The following is a 21,990-nucleotide window of genomic DNA, read 5'->3' on the forward strand; positions in this document are numbered from 1 at the left end:
ATTGAGGCCGACATCGGGCTCTGCACTGACAGCATAGAGCCTGCTTGGGATTCTCTCTCTCCCTCTCTCTCTCTCTCTCTGCCTCTCCCCTGCTCATGCACACGTGCACGCTCTCTCCCTCTCTCTCTCAAAATAAATAAACATTTTTAAATAAATAAATAAATAAATAAATAAAATTAACCTCTGGTGGGGCACCTGGCTGGCTCAGCTGGAGCATGTGACTCTTGATCTCGGGTTTGTAAGTTCAAACCTCACATTGGGTATAGAGATTACTTTTAAAAAATTAAAGTAATCTCTGTTCTAGACTATCCTTTGAAGGCTGGACTACTTCTCCAACTATCTTAGGACCCATCTTAGGGTTCATTCAGAATATGCAGGTTCTCCATATGGTAGAATTATGAAAGTGATGTTTTTAAATTACCTAACTGTCTCCCAGAATGAGATTGAAGGGAGAGTTCCAATCCTCCAGAGTTAAATTCAACCTATGAATGCCTCTGGGACCTTTCAATGCAATCTTGAGTGCTTCTTCTAAAGTCGAATTACTGAATTGGCCTGTCATGCCCAGTAAAAGTACAATATGAGAACTGTCTGTGGCATCCCCATCTAATAGGTTAAAAATCAAGTTACAGAAATTGGCCTAGCAACTTGTTCTTTAATGTGATCTAAGTAGAAAAGATTCTAAATTAAAGTTTTTTTAGACATAGATCTATATTTTAAATTGATAAACAGAGAAATATCAAATTTACCTCTCAAATGGCAACAAAATATATAACTCTTTAATGGAAAATTCTGTTTGTCAGGAGATATTTAAACTTGTCAGGATGGCCACAGCCATAGATTTATGTTTTAGCTAGGGTAATGATCATAGGGAGAAGCCATAACATAAAGGTTGCAAATTGGTGGTAGCCCAGAGACCAAATTCAGCCTCAGCAAATGCATCTGGTTTGGCTTATGTGATATTCTTATATTAATTAGATGCCTAACTTTAAAATTCAAGAGGTTTCACGTGAAAGTCTAGATTTCAGATTTCTCTTGGAATAAAGTGGACAGTCTGTGGAATCAGGACCCCAAATTGAGTGGCCTGGCTGCTAATCCCATAAAGCAGGGCATATGTTTTCTAATTCATCATAGTCCCTTCACTCCCTAGTTTTTCCACACACTGTCCACTTAATTTATTTGGAATTTGCTTGGCCCCTTTCAGCATTTGTGTTTCCAGACATGCTGCATCAACAGTGATATCAAATTCTTGACTTTCATTCCTGTATCGTATATATTCTTCCAAGAAAAGTTAGTGATCACACAGCAGATGTAAATTTTCTAAATTTCTACTACAAAGGAATGTGACAGAGAACATCATTTATGTATTTAATGTGTATTGAGTTATGTACCTTATGTAAGATTGAGAAACCTTTTTCTCAAGGAGCTCACAGTCCAGTCAAAGAAACAGACCATGTGATAGGGATTAAGGAGTGCACTTGTTGTGATGAGCACTGGGTGATGTATAGAAGTGTTGGATCACTATATTGTACACCTAAAACTACTATTATACTGTATGTTAACTAACTGGAATTTAAATTTTAAAAAGAAATAGACAATGCCCACATTATTACAGTGCAGAGTTAGTTGTAGATAATGACAGAAATTGGTGGGAGTTGTGGGAGTTGGTGGTGGTCAGTCTTCAGTGGCAAGATGAGGTTGGGTTTCATAGCAGCACCCCTTGAGTTGGGCCTCCACAGTGAGTTTAGTATCAGGAGGCCAGAATGGAAATGAACCTTGGCACCAGAACCTGGAAAGCAGTCAGGGAACTGCTAGTAATTTGATTCAGTGAGATAATAGTATGAGATAAGATGAGAAAAAAGCAGAAATCATTCCATTTTAGGCTATGGAATTTAGATGTGATTTGGGAGTAGTACAGTCTTTGGAAATTTTTTGTTAGACGAGTTACATTCTCATAGTTCTACACTGAAAGATGAATCTGAGGCATTTGGTATGTAGGAAAGACTTGTATATGCTAACTAGGTGGTGAACAAACAACGCTTCTTTAGGTCAGGTGAGGAATTGTAGTCTGCACTCCAATGCAAATATGTAGGAGAAAACTAATGAGGAGGTAAAAATTGGTGGAACTTGGCAACTGATCAGAGAGAACCCTGAAACTGTAGCCTGGATTGGCTAAAAAAAAATTCCTAAACAACATTTTACTTTGTACTTTACCATTAGGGGCGATGGATGATTGATTACAGGCACAGGTTTCTCTGTGCCATTTGCTATTCACAGTTTGCCTTCATATTTCAAGTATAAATCCTCATCTAAACATTAAATACGTGTTCAATTATAAGAAAACAAAAGAGAAAGAAAACAGAAAACAAAACAAAACTGCCCACACAGCCAAGCAATGAAGAAGAGAAACTGACTTGTCAGCTAGTTTGTTTCACTTCTGTTTGTTTCTTCATTTTATGTAGGCCAAGGAGAGATAGGCACAGTGGCTAGGGAGGATCTACTCTAACCAATACAAGATGTCTTCCTCAAATAACCTAGTTAAAAGAAAAAAACTGAAAACCAAACAACAACCTACGGCTAAAATACAAAATCCTTATAAAATCACATTGCATATCAACTAACATTTTCATGCCAGTCCTCTTGAAGACATTCTTGTAATAGAAAAGCTTTTTGTGATACTGGAAAATGTACTTTTTTTTAAATTGTAGTTCTGTGGTAACTTTACTCTTAAATCTGTCTTAGCACATCTATGGTAACATACACATAAGATTATAAGTGTAATTGGTCCCTGATACACATCAATTTATGCTTTACAAGTTTGATATGCTGAGTGCAGGAAACCTTCCAAAATAAACACATGGAAATAATTTTTATTCCACCTGTATCAGTGATTTAGTTTTCTTATTCTGCGCCAAATACAAGTGAGGGAGTTCTCCAAAGAACTTTGAAAAATAAATGAATAATGAGAATAAACAGTTGCCGTATTTGCATTGCCTACCAAAAATGGTAACTGGATTATTGGTATGCAGGCAAATATGCGCACATCTCTGTGGTCAGGTTGGGCTGCCCTGATTTTATGAGGAAAGCCCTAAGGTAAGCATGGAGGCGGGATAGGTATTTGATATAATGGGCATGTCTTTAGTGATGAGAGTCTTTTAGGCATCCTCTCGATCACTCTGCTAGAACCACAGTGCAAGAACTTAGTAGTGACACTGGATCAGTAGCATTAGGGGAGTTAATAGTGTGGCTCATTAAATATTTGTGCTTGACTAGCTGGAGTTACTGCAAAACCTACTGAGACCCTGGAACTCCAGCTTTATTAGTAAGTAAGTTTATAGGAAGACAGGTAAATCTAGGGTAAGTGCTCCTTCTTGATTTCAAACTGGATAAGTCTTTTTGTAATACCATGTCTTTTTTGTAACATTAAATGACTGGTGAGTAGCCTATCAGACTGAACTCTGAGTCGTACAGTTGTTTCCAAATTCATATGCATTTTACTTACTCTTTTTGTCTTGAAAGCAAAATTTTTATTACAAATGTACTTCTATATAACAGATTCTAATTAACTATTTCTCTTTAGCATACAAACGGCTAGATGGTTCGACTGAATGCTGTAACAATCACAGCCTCACAGATGTGTGCTTTTCCTACAGAAATAACTTTAATAAGCGTTTGGTGAGTTGTCCCTGAAGCAATCTTGCTTGTCTGATAGAATTTTTTATAAAATAAGCATATAGAACTAAAATGTAATCTATGAACACTTTTCCCGTTTGCTTCATATCATTTTATTAAAATTTCTACATTTACTTGCCATATTTCATCTGAGAATCTTTAAAAATTTATAGGTATAATATCTTATTTGGCTGAAGTGAAATACTTGAATCTAATTTATAGTAGGTGCACATAAATGGCATTTATTTTAAATGAACTTTGTTCCTAATACGCCCTGTAACATGAAAGATATGAAAGGACTGTAACTTGCTGTTTTTCTTGTTAGTAAATTACTTTAGATATTGACTAATATTTTATTCATAGCATACATGCCTACCTGCCCGGAAAGCAGTTGAAGCCACGCAAGTTTGTAGAACCAATAAAGATTGTAAAAGAAGTTCAAGTTCAAGTTTCTGTATAATACCTTCTTTGGAAACTCATACTCGCTTAATAAAAGTGAAACATCCTCCTCAAATTGATATGTTGTATGTGGGCCATCCACTGCATCTTCACTACACAGGTGGGTACTTACGATGGTGGACCCTCGGAAAATCACTAAGATACCATATATTCTCCATGGGAGAAACTCAGTGCAAATCCTAGCTTGAATTGTACTTATTATAAATTTGACTACTTTTCAAAGTCTTATTAACTTGTTCTGCAGTGTTGTATGAAATTTAGGCATTAGGAAAATAATCTGAATTTATGAAACAAGATGTAACTGAACCCTATGTCTCCCTATGGAGTTCTTTCCATATTTTCTTCACTACCATTTATGTCCAAGTCACATAAATGATCTCTCAGATGTTCTCTGAGAGTTTATTTTTTTTAAATAGTTTATTGTCAAATTGATTTCCATACAACACCCAGTGCTCTTCCCCACAAGTGCCCTCCTCCATCACCACCACCTCTTTTCCCCCTCCCCCTCCCCCTTCAACCCTAGGTTTGTTTTCAGTATTCAATAGTCTCTCAGGTTTTGCGTCCCTCTCTCTCCCCAGCTCTCTTTCCCTCTTCCCCTCCCCCTTGTCCTCCATTAGGTTTCTCCTGTTCTCCTGTTAGACCTATGAGTGCAAACCTATGGTATCTGTCCTTCTCTGCCTGACATATTTTGCTTAGCATGACACCCTCGAGGTGCATCCACTTTCCTACAAATGGCCAGATTTCATTCTTTCTCTGAGAGTTTATTTAATCTATCCAAGTTCCCAAAACAGTGGCAGGAGCAACGTACCTCAGAGAATGCCGGGAGTTATAGTCATAAGACTATAATTTGTGCATAACACATGAATTTTATATGAATATAATTTTCATGGTTTTTTAATGTTTATTTTTTTATTTTTGAGAGAGAGTAAGTTGGGGAGGGGTAGAGAGAGAATCCCAAGGAGACTTCACACTCTCAGCACAGATTCCCACGTGAGGTCTACACTCCCAAACCAGGAGATCATGACCCTAGCCAAGATAAAAAGTAGAGTGCCCAACCGCCTGAGCCAGCCAGGCTCCCCAATGTTTACTTATTTTTGAGAGAGAAAGAGCACACACAAGCAAGCTGGAGAGTGGCAGAGAAAGAAGGAGACAGAGGATCCAAAACAGGCTCCACGCTGTCAGTGCAGAGCCCAATATGGGGCTCGAATTCATGAACCATGAGATCATGACCTGAGCCAAAGTCGGATGCTTTGGCTGAGGCACCCAGGTGCCCCTGAATATAATTTTTAAAATTGTGCTGGCATAATTGTTTTGACAGTGGCTACATGATTGGAACTAAATAGATAACTTCTCCATATTGCTGAAGATAATATAGTCTAATTTTGTTGTACAAAATTTTTTGCATTCCTGGGGTGCCTGGGTGGCTCAGTTGGTTAAGCGTCTGGCTTCAGCTCAGGTCAGATCTCACGGTTCGTGGGTTCGAGCCCCACGTCGGGCTCTGTGCTGACAGCTCAGAGCCTGGAGCCTGTTTCGGATTCTGTGTCTCCCTCTCTCTCTGACCCTCCCCTGCTCGCACTGTCTCTCTCTGTCTCTCAAAAATAAATAAAAAGCATTAAAAAAAATTAAAATTTTTTTGCATTCCTTTTTTTAATGTTTTGTTGAAATGTAATTCATATACCATACATTTGACTTTTTTAAAGTGTACAATTGAAGAGTTTTTAATATAATTGTGCAACCATTACCACAATCTAGTTCTAGAATATCTTTATCACCCCCAAAAGAAACCCCATATCCATTAAGCAGTCACTTCTCATTTCTCCCCACCTCTGAATCCTTTGGCAACCACTAGTCTACTTTCTGTTTCTATAAGTTTGCCTAGTCTGCACATTTCATATAAGTAGAATATTTTGTGACTGACTTCTTTCGCTTACCATAATATCTTCAAGGTTTGTCCATGTTATAGCATGTGTCAGTAGGTCATTCCTTTTTGTGGCAGAATAATATTCCGTTGTATGGACATATCACATTCTCTTTCTTCATTCATCAGTTGATGGACATGTGGGTTTTATGTTACTCATTAAAAGGCTATCTCATTGCTTCATAGTCATATCCTGAGCTACAACCTGGGTCATTCTTCTTATTTATTAGTTTGACACTAAGTGACTCTAGAATACAAATATTAAACTTTTTAATGCTTTATATATTTTTGAGGGAGAGAGAGAGACAGCACATGTAGGGGAGGGGTAATGAGAGAGAGACACACACAGAATTTTGAATAGGCTCCAGGCGCTGAGCTGTCAGCACAGAGCTCGGCACAGGGCTCAAACCCACAGACCATGAGATCATGACCTGAGCTAAAGTTGGACGCTCATCCAACTGAGCTTCCCAGGCACCCCTAGAATGCAAATATATCCTCAACAAATGGGGGGGAAAGTTTCCTTTTAGAATAATTCAGAAATTACTAGGCAATTCAGAAATATGTGCTGTATGTTCTACGTAATTACAGGAGAGTTTGTAAATGTTTTGAGCAAAAACAGGATTATGGAATGCAAAGAGTAGAAGAGACCAAAAGATTCCCCTAGTCTTAATCCTTGTTTTAGCAATAAAGAAAACCAAAATCAGAAAAAGATTAAGTGGCATAATCATTTCGAGTAAATGTGATTTTCAGGTTATCCCTCTTTGAAGGATAAGGACTCTTGATAAATTCTGGCATAGTTTTTAAGTCAATCTCTGTATTTGGTCCTCATACTTGGTATAGCGTCAGTTTCATCTTATTCTCACCTCCAAGTAGAAGTACACACTGGGACCTGAATTTCTGTATTCTATATTTATTAGATGTTCTAGAATACTAGACTATTTTTCTCTGTGGGGCATATAGGCCGCCTGCATATGTTTGGGAAGAGCTTTCTCAGCCAGTTTAATAGACTAGCCCAATTGTCGACCAAACGGGAAAATTTATAATGCTGTTGCTTCTCTATCTGAACAATATTTATTATTCCTTGTTTTTCTTTTTCAGTGAGCATCACCAGTTTTATCCCACGCTTCAACTTTCTAAGCATAGATCTGCCTGTGGTTGTGGAGACATTTGTCAAGTATCCTTCCTAGTGTGAAGACTGTTTTTAAAAGGTGTTACTTGGAAGGTGATTAGGCTTACCTTGAATAGAGCGTGCATAGACCTTACAAGAATCCATTGATAGGTAACAACTGAAAAAGAGACTTTAAAGTTGGAAAAGATTAGGCTGTACCTAGGAAGGAAGAAGTCAGAGGGAAAAGATTGATCAGGGAAGAAGAAAAGTAAAGATTTGGAAAGGGGGAACCCAGAATATAATTAGAGAGATGAATTTACAGGTCTAAGACCTTTTAGTAAGTTTATAAAGAATGAAAGGTCAAAATGCCAGCAAGGTGATGAACTCTGCTCCTTCTGAGCCGGCTAGCTTGGACTAAGTGAAGGAATGCGTAAGGGAGACCAAACTGGTTTCCACTATTAAAATAGCAGTTCAGAGGACAAAATCTCATGTGTTCTTTAGATATTATGTTTAAATATAAAAACTTTTTAAAATTTATTATGAAGAATTTGAACTGAACACTTTTTTTTAAATTTTTTTAATGTTTTATTTATTTTTGAGACAGAGCAACAGAGCATGAGAGGGAGAGGGGCAGAGAGACAGGAAGACACAGAATATGAAGCAGGCTTCAGGCTCTGAGCTGTCAGCACAGAGCCTGATGCGGGCCTTGAACCCACAAACGTGAGATCATGACCTGAGCCGAAGTTGGAGGTTTAACCGACTGAGCCACCCAGGTGCCCCAGAACTGAACACTTTGGAAGGGTTCTTTATTTTTGTCATTTTTTTCTTTTTTACTTTCTGAATTTTAAGTTTATTACTAAGCATGGATTTTTTTTTAATTCCAGTATAGTAAACATATGGTATTATATCAGTTTCAGATGCATAATACATATTTTTGTCAGTTTTAAATCATTTTCATTTCCTTCCTCAATAATTTGCAAAAACATGAAAGGGGAAACAAATGAACAGTTACTAAAAGATAAGTACAATCAAGATTATACCTTGTAGATTGTAGCTTTGTCTCAGAGATTTATGACATATATAAGCTTTTAGATGGCAGTAAAATACAGTTATATTTATGTTACAGTTAATATTTATACTACTTATAAAGTGTACACTAGTTAGAGATAATAGTAAAATAGAGTTGAAGGGGCCAAAATCTTTGTTTTCTAACATAAGGTAACACTTTGTAGGGATCGAAAAGTAATTTTCCCTCATTGCTGATTGCTTCCATGTTCCTTTCCCTTATTGTGTCACTAAAGTATTACAGAGATTCAGTCTTCCTCGGAGTTTGTTATAGAGTGCCTTAGTTTACAAATAGTTGGCCCTTATTTTTCTAGCCAAGGTTTTTGAGCTTTGAAATAATATAAGTAATTTATTTTAAATAGTAGAGATCTAAGAAGGAATGTCCTATAGTGGTCAGCAGAGATTTCAAGAAAGCAGGGAAGTGAACTATAATCTCAAATCCAGCCCTAGTAAAGTATCTTCTGATTACCAGAAATGTGGTTTCCACTCAGACCTCACAGTTGGGTCCTTAACTGATTTTACCTAGGTACCTGATTTCCCTCTCAGGAGCTCTGGCTATTGTTAATGCAGTGCCCTGCTTTGCTTTGGATGGTCAGTGGATTTTAAACTCTTTCCTAGATGCCACCCTTACCTCAGTGATTGGAGACAATGATCTCAAAGATCTGATAGGATTTTTCATCTTGCTTGGTGGCAGTGTACTTTTGGCTGCCAACGTGACGCTGGGACTCTGGATGGTTACAGCACGGTAATATTTGCACTCATCTGGCATAGTGATCCTTGGTATGAAATATGCAGTGTTTCCTTAAAATTACATTTTAACCAACAACTTAAAGCTCCTCCTGTATCAGAATATCCAAACTCTGGGATGGGGGATAAACAGAAGAAACGAAAGGCATAGTCTCTGACTACACTCTAATTTTAAAGACTGAATTTAACAAACTTCAAAGACTGAACTTAACAAATTTCAGATGCTCGTGGAACAATTTCTAAACAAGTGAAAATTCATGTTAAACCATTTTGTGCAACTCCATACCGTATTGCAGTAGTGTAAAGGAGAACAGAATTAGGTGGAATTAATTGGGGCAAACTTCTTGAAAAAACATCATCAATCCAGATTTGAAGAAGACCAGACTCTGGCCAAGTGGAAGGGTGAGCATTTTCTTGGCCTGTATCTCTTGTCCTTTGTCTTGTTTGAAAAGTATCTTAAGATTTAATGGTGTATTGCTTTGTACTCTGACAATTGAGGTCTGATTACAATTAATAAAATTCTATAAAAGAATCTGCTGACATGAAAGGGAGAATTTTTGTCAAATGATGCCAAGTAAGTAAACAAAGTAAAAAGTAGGACCTACAATACCATGACACGTGTTTTACCCCACAAGAATTGTCTCTTTGACAATGTCAGATGTCCCCATGCCCTCATAAAGCAGCACTAGCCTTAATATTTAGAGTCAGCTGCAAGAGGTATCTTCCACCTGCAGGTTGTGAGCTGAGGAAGTTAAAGTTAAAGATCCCAGTCCTCTAACAGATCACAAGACAGATCTGCTGCAGTCCTGGTTACCATTCTCTACAGAGCTTTGAAGCTCGAACCCTTCGAGGGTAGACATTTTCTCTTGTGCTGCTGGGGTTATCTGGGGCCTAGGTCGTGGGTTCCTCTCTTAAAGAAGCATCTACCTTAAGCTCTCAACCATACTTTGTCCTCCCCAGCAGCTTCTATGTTTCTCTATATTGAGTAATTAAATGCCTAGTCCTTACTTTCCGTCTTTCCCCTAAGGCTACCTCTACGAATAGAGGGAAGACTTGGTAGTACAGAGAGAATGGCTACATGCGTGTACAGATGTGGATTTGCCAGAGCCTGGGAACTGGCTCTTGAGCCTAAAAGTCCCCTAGGTGGTTCAAGGTCTTTTTGGACTGGAGATGTAGGCTGGAAGATCCAGAAAGTCAGCAGGCCACTGTGAAGCTATTGGTCTTCTAAGTGTATGAGCATGTAATTCTTTGATGAAAAATATGTGCTTCTCTCATGCACTCCAGAACATTAACAGCCATGTACCCAACTTCTTCACAAGTGAGATATTCCAGGGTATTTACCTTTTTCCCATCACTGTGTTGCTCTTCAGGCACTAAAACTTTTTAATCATTTTTAAGGAACTTTTTAGACTGTATTTATTATAAGTTTGCCTGCCTTCTTAAATAGAAATTGTAGATGGAATATACTATTAAGATTTTATTAATGGCTTGTGGTCATCAGTTATTACCACTACTAAAACTATACAAAAATTTGTTTATCCCAGAAAAAAGGCATTTGTTATATTCTTAGGTAGATAGTCATTTGGGATCAAAGACTGTTAGCAGAGTGAGCTCAGACCTGCTTAGGTAGTAGAGCTTGGGGAATGCCATGAAATACTTGTATAATTAATTCAACTGCATGAACTAAGCATTTTACTAATCAACATGATGTATATGTACAGGTCAGTTTTTTAAAACTGAGAAAAAATTCTTAATAGAGGAAATCCTACCCATTAACTTCTTTTTCTGGGGAAAAAAAAAAACTAACTTTCTTGTAGCATTTGAGTATCTTGGTCTGTTGCTCTATAAGGTCAGAATTTTGGAACCACTTTTTTTAGGATATTGAGCAGATCAGTTGCATTTGTATAGAAATGGCCTTAGCATGCAAATAAGGAAATGTTATTGGTAGTCTGTTCAGCTTGACTGTGGCTGTGGGCACTTCTGGAGTAAGGACCATGTCATACTCATTTTGCATCCCTGGCACAGTCCATGAGACATAAATACTTAATAAATGTGGTTGAATGGATGATGAATAGTATTATTTATGGATTAGAAAAGCATGTTTCTATTTAAGTAAGCTATAAATAGTATTATTGAATATTTACTGTAAATATGTGTTAACATAAAAAAATAACTTGGAAGGTCTTTGTGTCCCTGGTATTATCATCTATATGAAAATAAGCCATTTCAATTTCTGTAGAGCGATTAGAAAAATGAATTATTTTGAGGATTTGAAGAAAATGTTCTTCCTGTGTTGTCATGTTGTTTAACAGTAAAATTTTATTTTCAGTGTTCCTACTCTACAATGTTTACATTTTCAAGAGGGTTTTTATTTTAATCTCCGACAATCTATATAGAACATATATATTCTTTTCATGTCAGTTTGAAAAGACATGCAGTTAAACTTGACGTTTTGATAATCGCTCTTATCGGTCATGGTCATCTATTCTAACAGCCAAGTTCAAACAAGCACTTCATGGATACATGGCTCTCAGTCATCAGTTTGTCCTGTGGTTTTTATTGAACATCCACATAATTGATGGTGCACAGGTGTTTTTTTCTACAGATCTTTTGACTGTGCTGTAATTCATTCTTAGTATTTAACTTGAAGATACCATGGTTCCTGGCATTTGATGTTTAGCAATAAAAGAATAAGTGTGTACCAGCACTGTATGTTTTATCATCATCTACGTGTTGTCTTTGTTTTAAAAATTATATTCTTTTCTGTCAAAATTGTTCCCTTTACAATACAGTATGATCTTTGTTGTTTTTAAATTCTTGATTCTAAAAGCAGATTTCAGTTTTTATCAAGCAACCTGTGTATGAGAGTTGTTGCAGGCCACAGAAAGAAGTCTTTTTTTAAATGCGATTCCTGTGCTCTCTCTACTGTTTTGGTAATGGCCTGTTTATGGATGGAGAAGGAGGACTATCATGTTTCCTGTCAATAGTGTCTGACAGAAGGTTCTCTAAGTCAGTCTGTGTTTCTTAGGAATTCATGGAAAAGTATTTCAACTCTGACATTTGATTGATCTTGACCTTTTGCTCTAGCACTTCCTCCCTTGTCTATAGAACCAGCTTCTCCCCCTGCCTCTTTCTCTCTCTCTCCCTCTCCCCGCTTCCCCTTCCTCCCTTCCTCCCTCTCTCTCTTTGTCTCTTCCTCCCCCACATACACACACATGCACATGTTCTCTTTCTAGATTACTTAAAGGCCAAATAAAATAGGCTGGAAATTTACCCCAATTCCTGATTGGCTAGTCTCATTCCACTCCTTTTTGCCTTTGATTTCATTCTATTACAATTAAGAGCCACAAGACTAGATGACTGATTATCTAAACCACTTTTTTTTTTAGCAGCTTGAGATACCATTAAATACCATAAAATTCACCTGTTTTATGTGTACAATTCACTGTAAACTATTTTTCTATTAATGACTACTCAAAACAATAGTATACACATGCTTTAGTATAATCTAACATTTTAGGCAAATGAACATGTGATACAAGACTGAGAAGAAAGAAAATGTTTCATTTATTTCACAGCTTTTTGAACTCTGGAGTGGTTTTCAGTACTGAAAATAGAGTTGAGTAACAAATTATTTTCAAGGTAAAGCATGTAGAGGGGCGCCTGGCTGGTCAGTAGAGCATGTAACTCTTGATCTCGGGGTTGTGGGTCATGAAGTCCAGCCCCACATTGGGTGCAGAGATTACTTAAAAATAAAATCTTTTAAAAAAAAAAAAGGTAAAGCATGTGGATATATTTTCTTTGAGACAATAAGCCATTTTAGTCAGTGAATTTGCAAGCTACTCTTGCTGTTCATAATAATTTGAATAATCCATTGTATATTTTAATCAGACTATGGCAAATGAATTCAATGAAAGGAAAGCCTCTATTTCAAAACCTAATGCCACAATAGATTATACTCAGGGTGGAGGTAGGAAAAAAAATGACTAAAGGAAGTTACCAAGCAAGTTTTTTATTGTCTAATTTAGTTTCCCATTGAAAAAAGAGAAAAACATCCTTATATCATAGTTTTATTTAGCTTAAGATTGATGGATATGCAATAGTTGTCCCTTCTTATTAACTGGCCGTTTCTCACAGTTTTCTCCTGACCTGCTTCTGACACCTTAAGAGGAGGGAGAACACAGAAAGATCTAAGAGCAGAACCCTGTAAGTGTCTGTCTATCCTACAAAATTGAAGTCTTGCTTTATCTTAAATTTATGTAAATTTTGCACTCCATTCATCAAGTACCATAAAACCAGTTCTCTTAAAGATATGAAATTCTAAACTGCAAAATAATTAGATGCTAAGAATATTAAGATTTTTTTTCATGTCTAAAGCACATTGATAGAAAGTAGTTTGTAACAGCCTGTCTGTAGACTAGTGACAGTCTATGATGGGGTTTTTGTTTGTTCATATTGAAATGAGAAAAATAATATATGTTGTATCTAATTACAAAATAAGGAAAATGTTCTTGTGTTATTATAAAGTGCCTTCTGCCCTTTATCAAAGAGCTCTCCTTTATTCGGATTGTGGAGAAACATACTTGAGTTTACTTAGCACTTCTAGATGCTTTGCACAATGTCTCTCTAGAACTGACATTCATCAGCAAGGGGTGAGGATTCCATGTTTCTCCATGCCCTTCCCTCCACCTGAACTGTCTGACTTTCATGTCTCACAAATGTGTTGTGTGTAAAATGGCATTTCCCTTTAATTTGCATTTCTCAGGTTAATAAAATTGCACATCCATAACTTGTTTAGCCGTTTACATTTTTCATTTTTCCAATTGCTTATTGATGTCCCTTGGCTAGTTTTCCATTGAGCTTACTAAATTTTTCTTATTGATCCATAAGAATTTTTTGTATATTCTAGATTAGGGGGTCAACAAACTGCAGCCTGCAAGCCAAATCCTGCTCACCACCTATGTTTATAAATAAGGTTTTCTTAGAACACAACCACATTCATTCATTTTTATATTGTCTATGGCTGCTTTCATGGTAGAGAAGTAGAGTTGAGCAGTTGCAACAAAGACCATATCACCCAGAAATCCTAAAATATTTACTATCTGTTTACAAAACAACCCATGTTCTAGATATCATCTCTTGTCCATTTTGGATGTTGCAAATAATTTTTCCCAGTCTATCAGCCACCTATAAATTTTATTTATGAAGTTCCAATGTTGAAAAGCTATCTTTAGTTTGATGTAGTCAAATACATTAATTTTTTGATTCATTGTTTGTGTTTTGTGGGTATTACTGGAAAAGTGTTGTCCTTCCCAAAATCACAGTAATATTCTATACACTTCTATTTGCTTTAGAATTAGACTTTCACAATGAGCGCTTTGATTTCCAGAATATATGGTGTGAGTTAGGAAATCCAGGTTTATTTTTCTCAATATATAGCATGAACTATTTTTAAAATAGCTATGACAATATTTTCATATAAGATTGTTAAACAAAGTTTACATGAAGCTCTTAATATGGTGCCTGGTATGCTCGAGATATTACTCTGTACCTAAATTACTTATTTTCAGAATGCAGAATTTTGACATAAATTTGCCCTGATATCCCCATCCATACTGGTGTTTGATCCCGCCTCCTTCTGGTATGCCTTCTTGGCTTCCACTACCTTCAGACTAGCTCTGGTTGTCCGGAGTGTCTTCCAGGACTTGACCCTTTTAAATATTTCTTCCTCCAATCAAAATAAATCAAAACTCATAATATTTAAGATGTTGGCTAAAGATTTAGCTCACTGAAACTATTCAAAATAACCTGTTTATGGATATGTTCATTGATAGTAACTTAGGCATTTAAATCTGTTCTTACCCAAACAATATCTTAACTCAGAAGGAAGCACTGTGACAAACCACTATGAGGGAATTTCAGGTAGAATGGACTTTGAAGACTACATCAGACAATAGAAAGCTATCTATCTAGTCTCTGCATAGTTTGGGATATTGCGTTTCAAAATAAGCTATTTTTTTAATGTTCATTTTGTTTTGCATTAATTAAAAAAGAGGCTAAACTTTCTTTTTTAATGTGTATTGTTTTGTAGATTTTTCTCATCCACATCCTTTGTCCATATTTCCCTGCAGTGCTCATCACCTTCTTACTACTTCTCATCACTAAGGGTTCACATTTGTTCTGAGGGTTTACAAACATATTTGACCATACTTTAGCCTCTTTTCCAGGTCCCTGACTTTCATACTTTATTCCTAATATTGTTTTCTTCCCTTTCAATCCATTTGTTTCCTTCCTTTAATGGTTTCTATTTTTTTTTCTAGGCTGTATGTATCACCAGAAATCTACAATGGGAGGTAGCACTTTGCAATTTACAAAATGTTCACATCTCCACAACAGGGCATCCCCTTTTCTGTTATGGAAATGCCTGGGGGGGAAAAGTTGGTAATGATGATTTTGGTAGAGAGTATAGAATTGGAGCAGGAGATAGCTAATGTGATTTCCTTGGCCTATATAGAAAAACAATTTTCTTGCTAAGAAAAGAAAGGGGCGCCTGGGTGGCTCGGTTGTTTGAGCATCTCACTTCGGCTCAAGTCATGATCTCAGGGTTTGTGGGTTTGAGCCCCATGCTGGACTTGGTGCTGACAGCGCAAAGCCTGCTTCAGATTCTCTGTCTCCCTCCTCCTCTCCCTGCACCTCCCCCCAGCTTGCACTCTCTGTCTCTCAAAGATAAATAAACATTTTAAAAACATACACATTTGTTATAGAGAACATGTTAAAAGAAAAAAAAACATGTTAAAATGAAAGTAAATTATAATTGATTGAAAAACTAGGATTATATTATACAATAACTGGTAAACTGCTTTTTAAACTTGATGATGTAAGCATTTTTCAATGTTATTAATATTCTAGTGTTATTTAAATGGATATATAATATGGCAGCATTGACTATGCCGTAATTTTCTTTTCTTTTCTTTTTAAGTAAGATTTACATCCAGCCTGGAGCTTGAGCTCACAACCCTGAGATCAAAAGTCACATGTTATAGCAAGTGAGCCAGCCAGGCACCCCTGAATATGCCATAATTAACCAACCCCTATTATTTCCAGTGTTGCAGTGTTATAAACAAAGTTGTGAGGAATATCCTTATAACTAAGTCTTTTTGTATATCCAAGATTTTTTGGATAGTTCTAGAAACTCAAGATAATCTTAAAAGAAAAATTACTGGGAGCACCTGGGTGGCTCAGTCGGTTAAGCAACTGACTTCAGCTCAGGTCATGATCTCATGGTTTGTGAGTTCAAGACTCATGATGGGCTCTGTGAAGATAGCTCAGAGCCTGGAGCCTGCTTCAGAGTCTGTGTCTCCCTCTCTCTCTCTCTCTCCTGCTCATTCTCTGTTTGTCTGTCTGTCTGTTTCTCTCTCTCTCAACTCTCTGTCTCTCAAAAATAAATAAATATTTGGGTGCCTGAGTGGCTCATTCGGTTAAGCGGCCGACTTCAGCTCAGGTCATAATCTTGCAGTTCATGAGTTGAAGCCCCGCATCAGGCTCTGTGCTGACAGCTCAGAGCCTGGAATCTTCTTCAGATTCTGTGTCTCCTTCTCTCTCTGCCCTTCCCCTGCTCATGCTGTCTCTCTTTCTCTCAAAAATAAATAAAAATTTATAATAAATAATAAATAAATATTTTAAAAATAAAGTTTCAAAAGAAGAAAAAGAAAAATTACTACCTTCAAATGTAAACATTTTATATCTACATATTGCTTTGTTGCATTTACATTTTTCCTGTTAATTGGATATGCAAAAATGGCATATCATTTTAATTTGCATTTCTTTGATTAGAAAAAGGTTGAACATTTTTAAGTCTATTTATTGATCATTGTATTCTTTTTGTTTATCCCCATATTTTGCCCATTTTTCATGGGAGTGATTATTGTCTTACTGCTTTTCATCATAAGCTCAGTTCTACCATTTGGTTTGTTACATGTGAATAAATTAAAACCTCATTTAATGGGGCACCCGGATGGCTCAGTCGATTAAGCTTCTGACTTTGGCTCTGGATGTGATCTTGTGGTTTTTAAGTTTAAGCCCCACATTAAGCTCCACACTGCTAGTGTGGAACCTGCTTGGAGTTCTCGCTCACTCCCTCTATCTCTACTCCTCCCCCGCTTGCGTGCTCGCTTGCTCTCTCTCTCTTTCTCTAAATAAATAAATAAATAAATAACCTCATATAAGTCTAGTGCTAATGCTTATTTTTCTGTTTTTATATATCATGATCTTTCAAGCTTTGTCTAATGTTTTCAACCTTTGGTAAAATGTTTTCAGACCTTTCTAAAGATTTTATAAATATTCACACATATTTTATGATAATTTTATGATTTTGATTTTTCAAACATTATCATCTTTAATGTACATGCACTGTACTTTGATGTTGGCATAAAATAGGGATAGAACCTTGTGTTTTGTTATCCACAAATGTTTAGCCAGTCATCTCAAAGATGGTTAGTCTTTTTTTAATATTTTGTTATTTTTTGAGAGAGCACAAGCCAGGAGGAGGCAGAGACAGGGGGGGACAGAGGATCAGAAGTGAGCTCCACACTGATAGCAGCAAGCCCAGTGTGGGGCTTGAACTCACAAACTGAACCATGAGATCATGACCTGAACCAAAATCGAAGCTCAACCTACTGAGCCATCCCAGTGCCCCGCAAAGGAGATGGTTAGTCTTAAGAGATTTTTTTTTTTTTTAGAGAGATAGAGAAGGGCAGTTCTCTATCTCTCTAAAAAAAGGGAGAGAGAGAGTGAACCCAAAGCAGGCTCCACACTCAACACAGAGCCCCACATGGGGCTCAAACTCAAGAGCCGTGAGAGCATGGCCTGAGCTGAAATCAGATGCTTAACCAACTGAGCCATGCGGGTTGTCCCAGGTGGCCCAGTCTTATGAGATATTTCATGCCAAGAGGAAGAGGCATACCTTTATATATCCTTTGGAGAGAATAGATAATAAGTGAAATTATTTCTCTCTTGATAAATCATTCTTATTTGTAAAGGATGCACCTATTATTTACTTTTTCAATTCCGTAATACAGAAAATTGAGAATATATCTCATACTTTAATTGAAAAGAGTCCTTAAAACATTTTTTCCCTAAGGTGGTTTTATTTTTATTTGAAATAGTGTTTCTCATTCGTATGCAATACAGATTAGCAATTTGGAGGTTATCCTTAATATATATCATTATCTAAAGATACTGTTTTCATCCACTTCTTAATTTTTTTTTTGCTTCTTAGATGTTCAAGCTTTAAATTTTCTCTCTGTGGATTATTTAATATTAGTATTTAAAGGTTTAAAAAATCTATCTTTGGAATAGACATCCTGATTTTAAAGTAAGTATCTTCATCTGTTTTAAGTATATAATGATTAAGTTTGGAACACTGCATTAATCATAATTTAAAATCATGAAAATAAGAGGTAATGAAGATACTATGAATTTGTATTTTGTTATAAAATTTGAACAAGTGTGCTTTTTTCCACATTTAAAATGTTTTCTTCTGAGATCACTGTAGTTGGTTTTTTAATTTGCCAAATCTTAGAATATGACTCTTATAAATATGCTACTCTAAGAGATGCTTACTGAATTTAAAAGATTCCATTTTTCTTGCTTATTCCCATTGTATAGTCACTAGAACTGATACATGTATTCTTTCATTCAGTTAAGAAATATTTATTGCTTACTTACTACTGTGTTCTTGGCACTATTCTGGGCTCTGGGAATACAGCAATAAACAAGACAAATTTTCTCTTTTTATTTTGTAAGGAAAAATACCATTTGTTTTTAAAACAATAAATAGGGGCGCCTGGGTGGCTCAGTCGGTTAGGCCTCCGACTTGGGCTCAGGTCAGATCTCACGTTCGTGGGTTCGAGCCCTGCATCAGGCTCTGTGCTGACAGCTAGCTCAGAGCCTGGAGCCTGCTTCTGGTTCTGTGTGTCCTTCTCTCCGCCCTTCCCCATCTCATGCTCTGTCTCTCTCTGTATCAAAAATAAATTTAAAAAAAAACATTAAAAAAAAGTTTAAAACAATAAATATAAAATATATGCTAAGCACCACTAAGTGTTGCAGGCTTGGAGGTAGCAAGAGAATAAGCTGAGAAAGTTATCAGAGGCCAAGTCTTACAAATATGTTTTGGACTTTAGTCTATTGCAAATGGAGAGTCATTGAAAGTTTCAAGCAAAAGAGTGCTGTAATCAGATTTGCATGTCATTGGATCACCTTGACTGAGGGTAAAGCATAGATTGGTGGGAGGCAAGTCTGGCAGCAATGAAATTGATTAGGAGACTATTTTAGTCATCTTGGCAAGTGCTGATGATGGTGGCAGTAGAGGTTTGAAAGAGGGAAGAGGACAAACTCAAAAATGGGATCCACTGTATTTGACGGTTTCATGTAGTTTAAGTTCAGGAAGGAGTCAAGAAGACTTCAGGTTTCTGGCTTGGACAATTAAATGATGGCAGTGCCATTAACAACCAGGGAACAGCAAGGGAAAAAAAGGAGCAGTTCAATTTGGAACTCTTGAGTTTGACTGCCTGGGAGATATTGTCTGGAACTCAGTAGAAATTAGTTGGAGACACCATGTATGAGCTGATGCACTCCAAATATGTCATTCAAACCGTGGGCGTGGATAGTCTGGGGAGAAGGTAGAAGAATGAAAAGGAAAAAGAAGGTGTCCTGAGATAGAGCTCTCAGGAACACCAGTATTTAGGTTAAAAGGGTTTTTTCATACATTACATTTTTGAATTCTCCGAATAACCTTACAATCATTTTATTTGTCCTATTGATTAGGACATTTAATGGAGTGAAAGACTTGGCTAGGATCACACATTCAGTCCGTAAAAATGCAAGGATGAAAAACAGGTTCTTTTAGTCCCAACTCTTGCATTCTTTGTTATACCGTAATTTGTCATTTTTTCTTCGAGTGTTTTTTTAATTATGGTGAAATATACATAACATGAAATTTGCCATTTTAACCATTTTAATTGTACAGCTTAAGTACTTCACATTGTTATGCACATTATCATTACTGCCCCTCTCCAGAAATCTTCATCTTACAGAACTGAAACTCCATCCCCATTAAGCAGTAACTTCCATTCCCCACTGTGCCCTGGCCCCTGAAAACCACCATTTTACTTTGTCTCTAGGAGTTTGACTATTCTAGGTACCTCATATGAGTGGAATCATATTTGTCCTTTTGTGACTGTCTTATTTAACTTAGGCTAATGTCCTCAAGGTTTATCCATATTGTAGCCTATGTTCTTCCCACGTTTTGTAAATATGCTCATGGCATTCACCTGTGACTTCATGTGTCCTGTTTCGTTTCCTGGTAAACTCTGTGAGGACTGTGACTTTGCTTATTCTTGGTATGGCCACCCTCACAGTGCCGAGTTCATAACAGTAGTCACTGAGCTCTCTTGACTGGATGGCTACTGGCCACTCGAAAGTAGAAAGTGATCCTCCTCTTATATTATACTTGTCAATTTCACACCTACTCTCAGCTGCTGGAGACAAAGAGATGGCTGAGCATAATTGTTCTCTCTGCAGTGGAAGTCCAGACATAAGTTTCCCTGGGTTGGAGGTTTAGCAGAAACATGAATTTTAGTCATGTACAGTTAGCTCCCTTCTCACTGTAAAAATCATGTGTGCAGTATTCTTCAAAAAGAGGAACTAGGCGCCTGGGTGGCTCAGTGGGTTAAGCATCCAACTTTGGCTCAGGTCACAATCTCACAGTTGATGGGCTCAAGCCACACATCAGGCTCTGTGCTGACAGCTCAGAGCCTGGAGCCTGCTTCCAAGTCTCTGTCTCCCTCTCTCTCTGCCCCTCCTCCATTCATGCTCTGTCTTTCTCTGTCTCTCAAAAATAAATAAAAGTGTAAAAAATATTTTTTAAATAAAAGTAAAGAGGAAGAAATCTTTTAGTATTATTAGATAAGTGAAAGTTTCATAATGTTTTTCGCCTCCCCTGAGAAAACTTAAAGTGACTCATCACATTATGGTAAGAATGAACTCTTTAGATGATTGATCATCCATCCCTGATGTTATCTGAGGGTGCGGGAGACCCATTTGACTTGTCTTGCTAATTATTACATAGTTCCTATAAACATTGAAGGACACAAAGAGGAGAAATGGAATAAGAACTATTTTGAGTCCAGGTTTTAGCTCTGCCACCTACTAGTGACGTTGCTAGGGGGAAAACTCTGCGGTTCCTTCTCACTAGCATGCCCATGCTTCCACCTCTGTGGGGCGGCAGAACTTCAAGCAGAAGCGTGGCTTCAGAGCCCAAGAGAGAATGTAACAGGTCAGGAACAGCCCCAAGAACTCATAGACCTTCATCTTGTCTGACAGGAGGCGCTGCTGGACCACGAGTCACCAGTCCCACTGCTGAAGCAGAATGTCCAAGGAGTATGTCTGAAAAGCAGAGGTCATCTGCTCCAGGGAAGAAAGACTATGCTTAAACCAGCCTACCTCTACTTCAAGAAACGGCTCTGAGAAGAGAGGCGACCTGAGGGATTGACCCATGTTTCTGAGCCAGGACCTCTAGCACACTTTGGAGACTGGTGGCATAAAATAATTGGATGCAACCTGAAAAGTAAGGTTGTTGGATATACTTAATGACTTCCCTCTGTGTGTCTACAAAAGCACCAGTAGCACATTTTTCAAATCTGTAAGTTCTGAGAACAGGCCACACATGGAATTTTAAAGAACCTCCCTTACCAAAGGGAAATCAAGCAGGCTTTTATTTTAGCAACTTACTTATAACCTTAACCTACTTGTGGTTGTTTTATGTAGAATGAAATATTTATCATACTGGATTGGGTTTCTTAAATCTCTTTTTTTTCCTATTACTCATTCTCAGATCAAAATGGGAAATGTAGAGAGGAGGTAGCTATTTAGAATGTTCAAGGGGGCTCCTGGGTGGCTCAGTTGGTTAATCCTCCAACACTTGATTTCAGCACGGGTCATGATCTCACAGTTCATGGGTTCAAGC

At 37.2% G+C, this 21,990-nt stretch overlaps 1 protein-coding gene across 6 annotated transcripts in view; it reads left to right on the forward strand.

Annotated features, from left to right (window-relative positions):
- MBTPS2 (membrane bound transcription factor peptidase, site 2) overlaps positions 1 to 21,990 on the forward strand; it is a 91,607-nt gene that overhangs the window by 29,705 nt on the left and 39,912 nt on the right. For 4 of the 6 annotated variants that reach the window (XR_003904986.1, XR_003904988.1, XR_003904989.1 and 1 more), the window contains exons 8-13: positions 3,578 to 3,672; positions 4,033 to 4,228; positions 7,145 to 7,220; positions 8,746 to 9,368; positions 13,104 to 13,172; positions 21,348 to 21,591. Coding sequence is in view for 1 of the 6 variants with exons in the window: in XM_029929527.1 (XP_029785387.1) it covers positions 3,578 to 3,672; positions 4,033 to 4,228; positions 7,145 to 7,220; positions 8,746 to 8,968 (590 nt within the window). In the remaining 5 variants the exon portion in view is untranslated. Of the gene's footprint in view, positions 1 to 3,577; positions 3,673 to 4,032; positions 4,229 to 7,144; positions 7,221 to 8,745; positions 11,684 to 13,103; positions 13,173 to 21,347; positions 21,592 to 21,990 lie in introns of those variants that run through there. The other 2 variants (XR_003904987.1, XM_029929527.1) reach the window with 2 other exon arrangements.

Source organism: Suricata suricatta, chromosome X (assembly GCF_006229205.1).
Source record: "Suricata suricatta isolate VVHF042 chromosome X, meerkat_22Aug2017_6uvM2_HiC, whole genome shotgun sequence".
Classification (NCBI taxonomy): Eukaryota; Metazoa; Chordata; class Mammalia; order Carnivora; family Herpestidae; genus Suricata; species Suricata suricatta.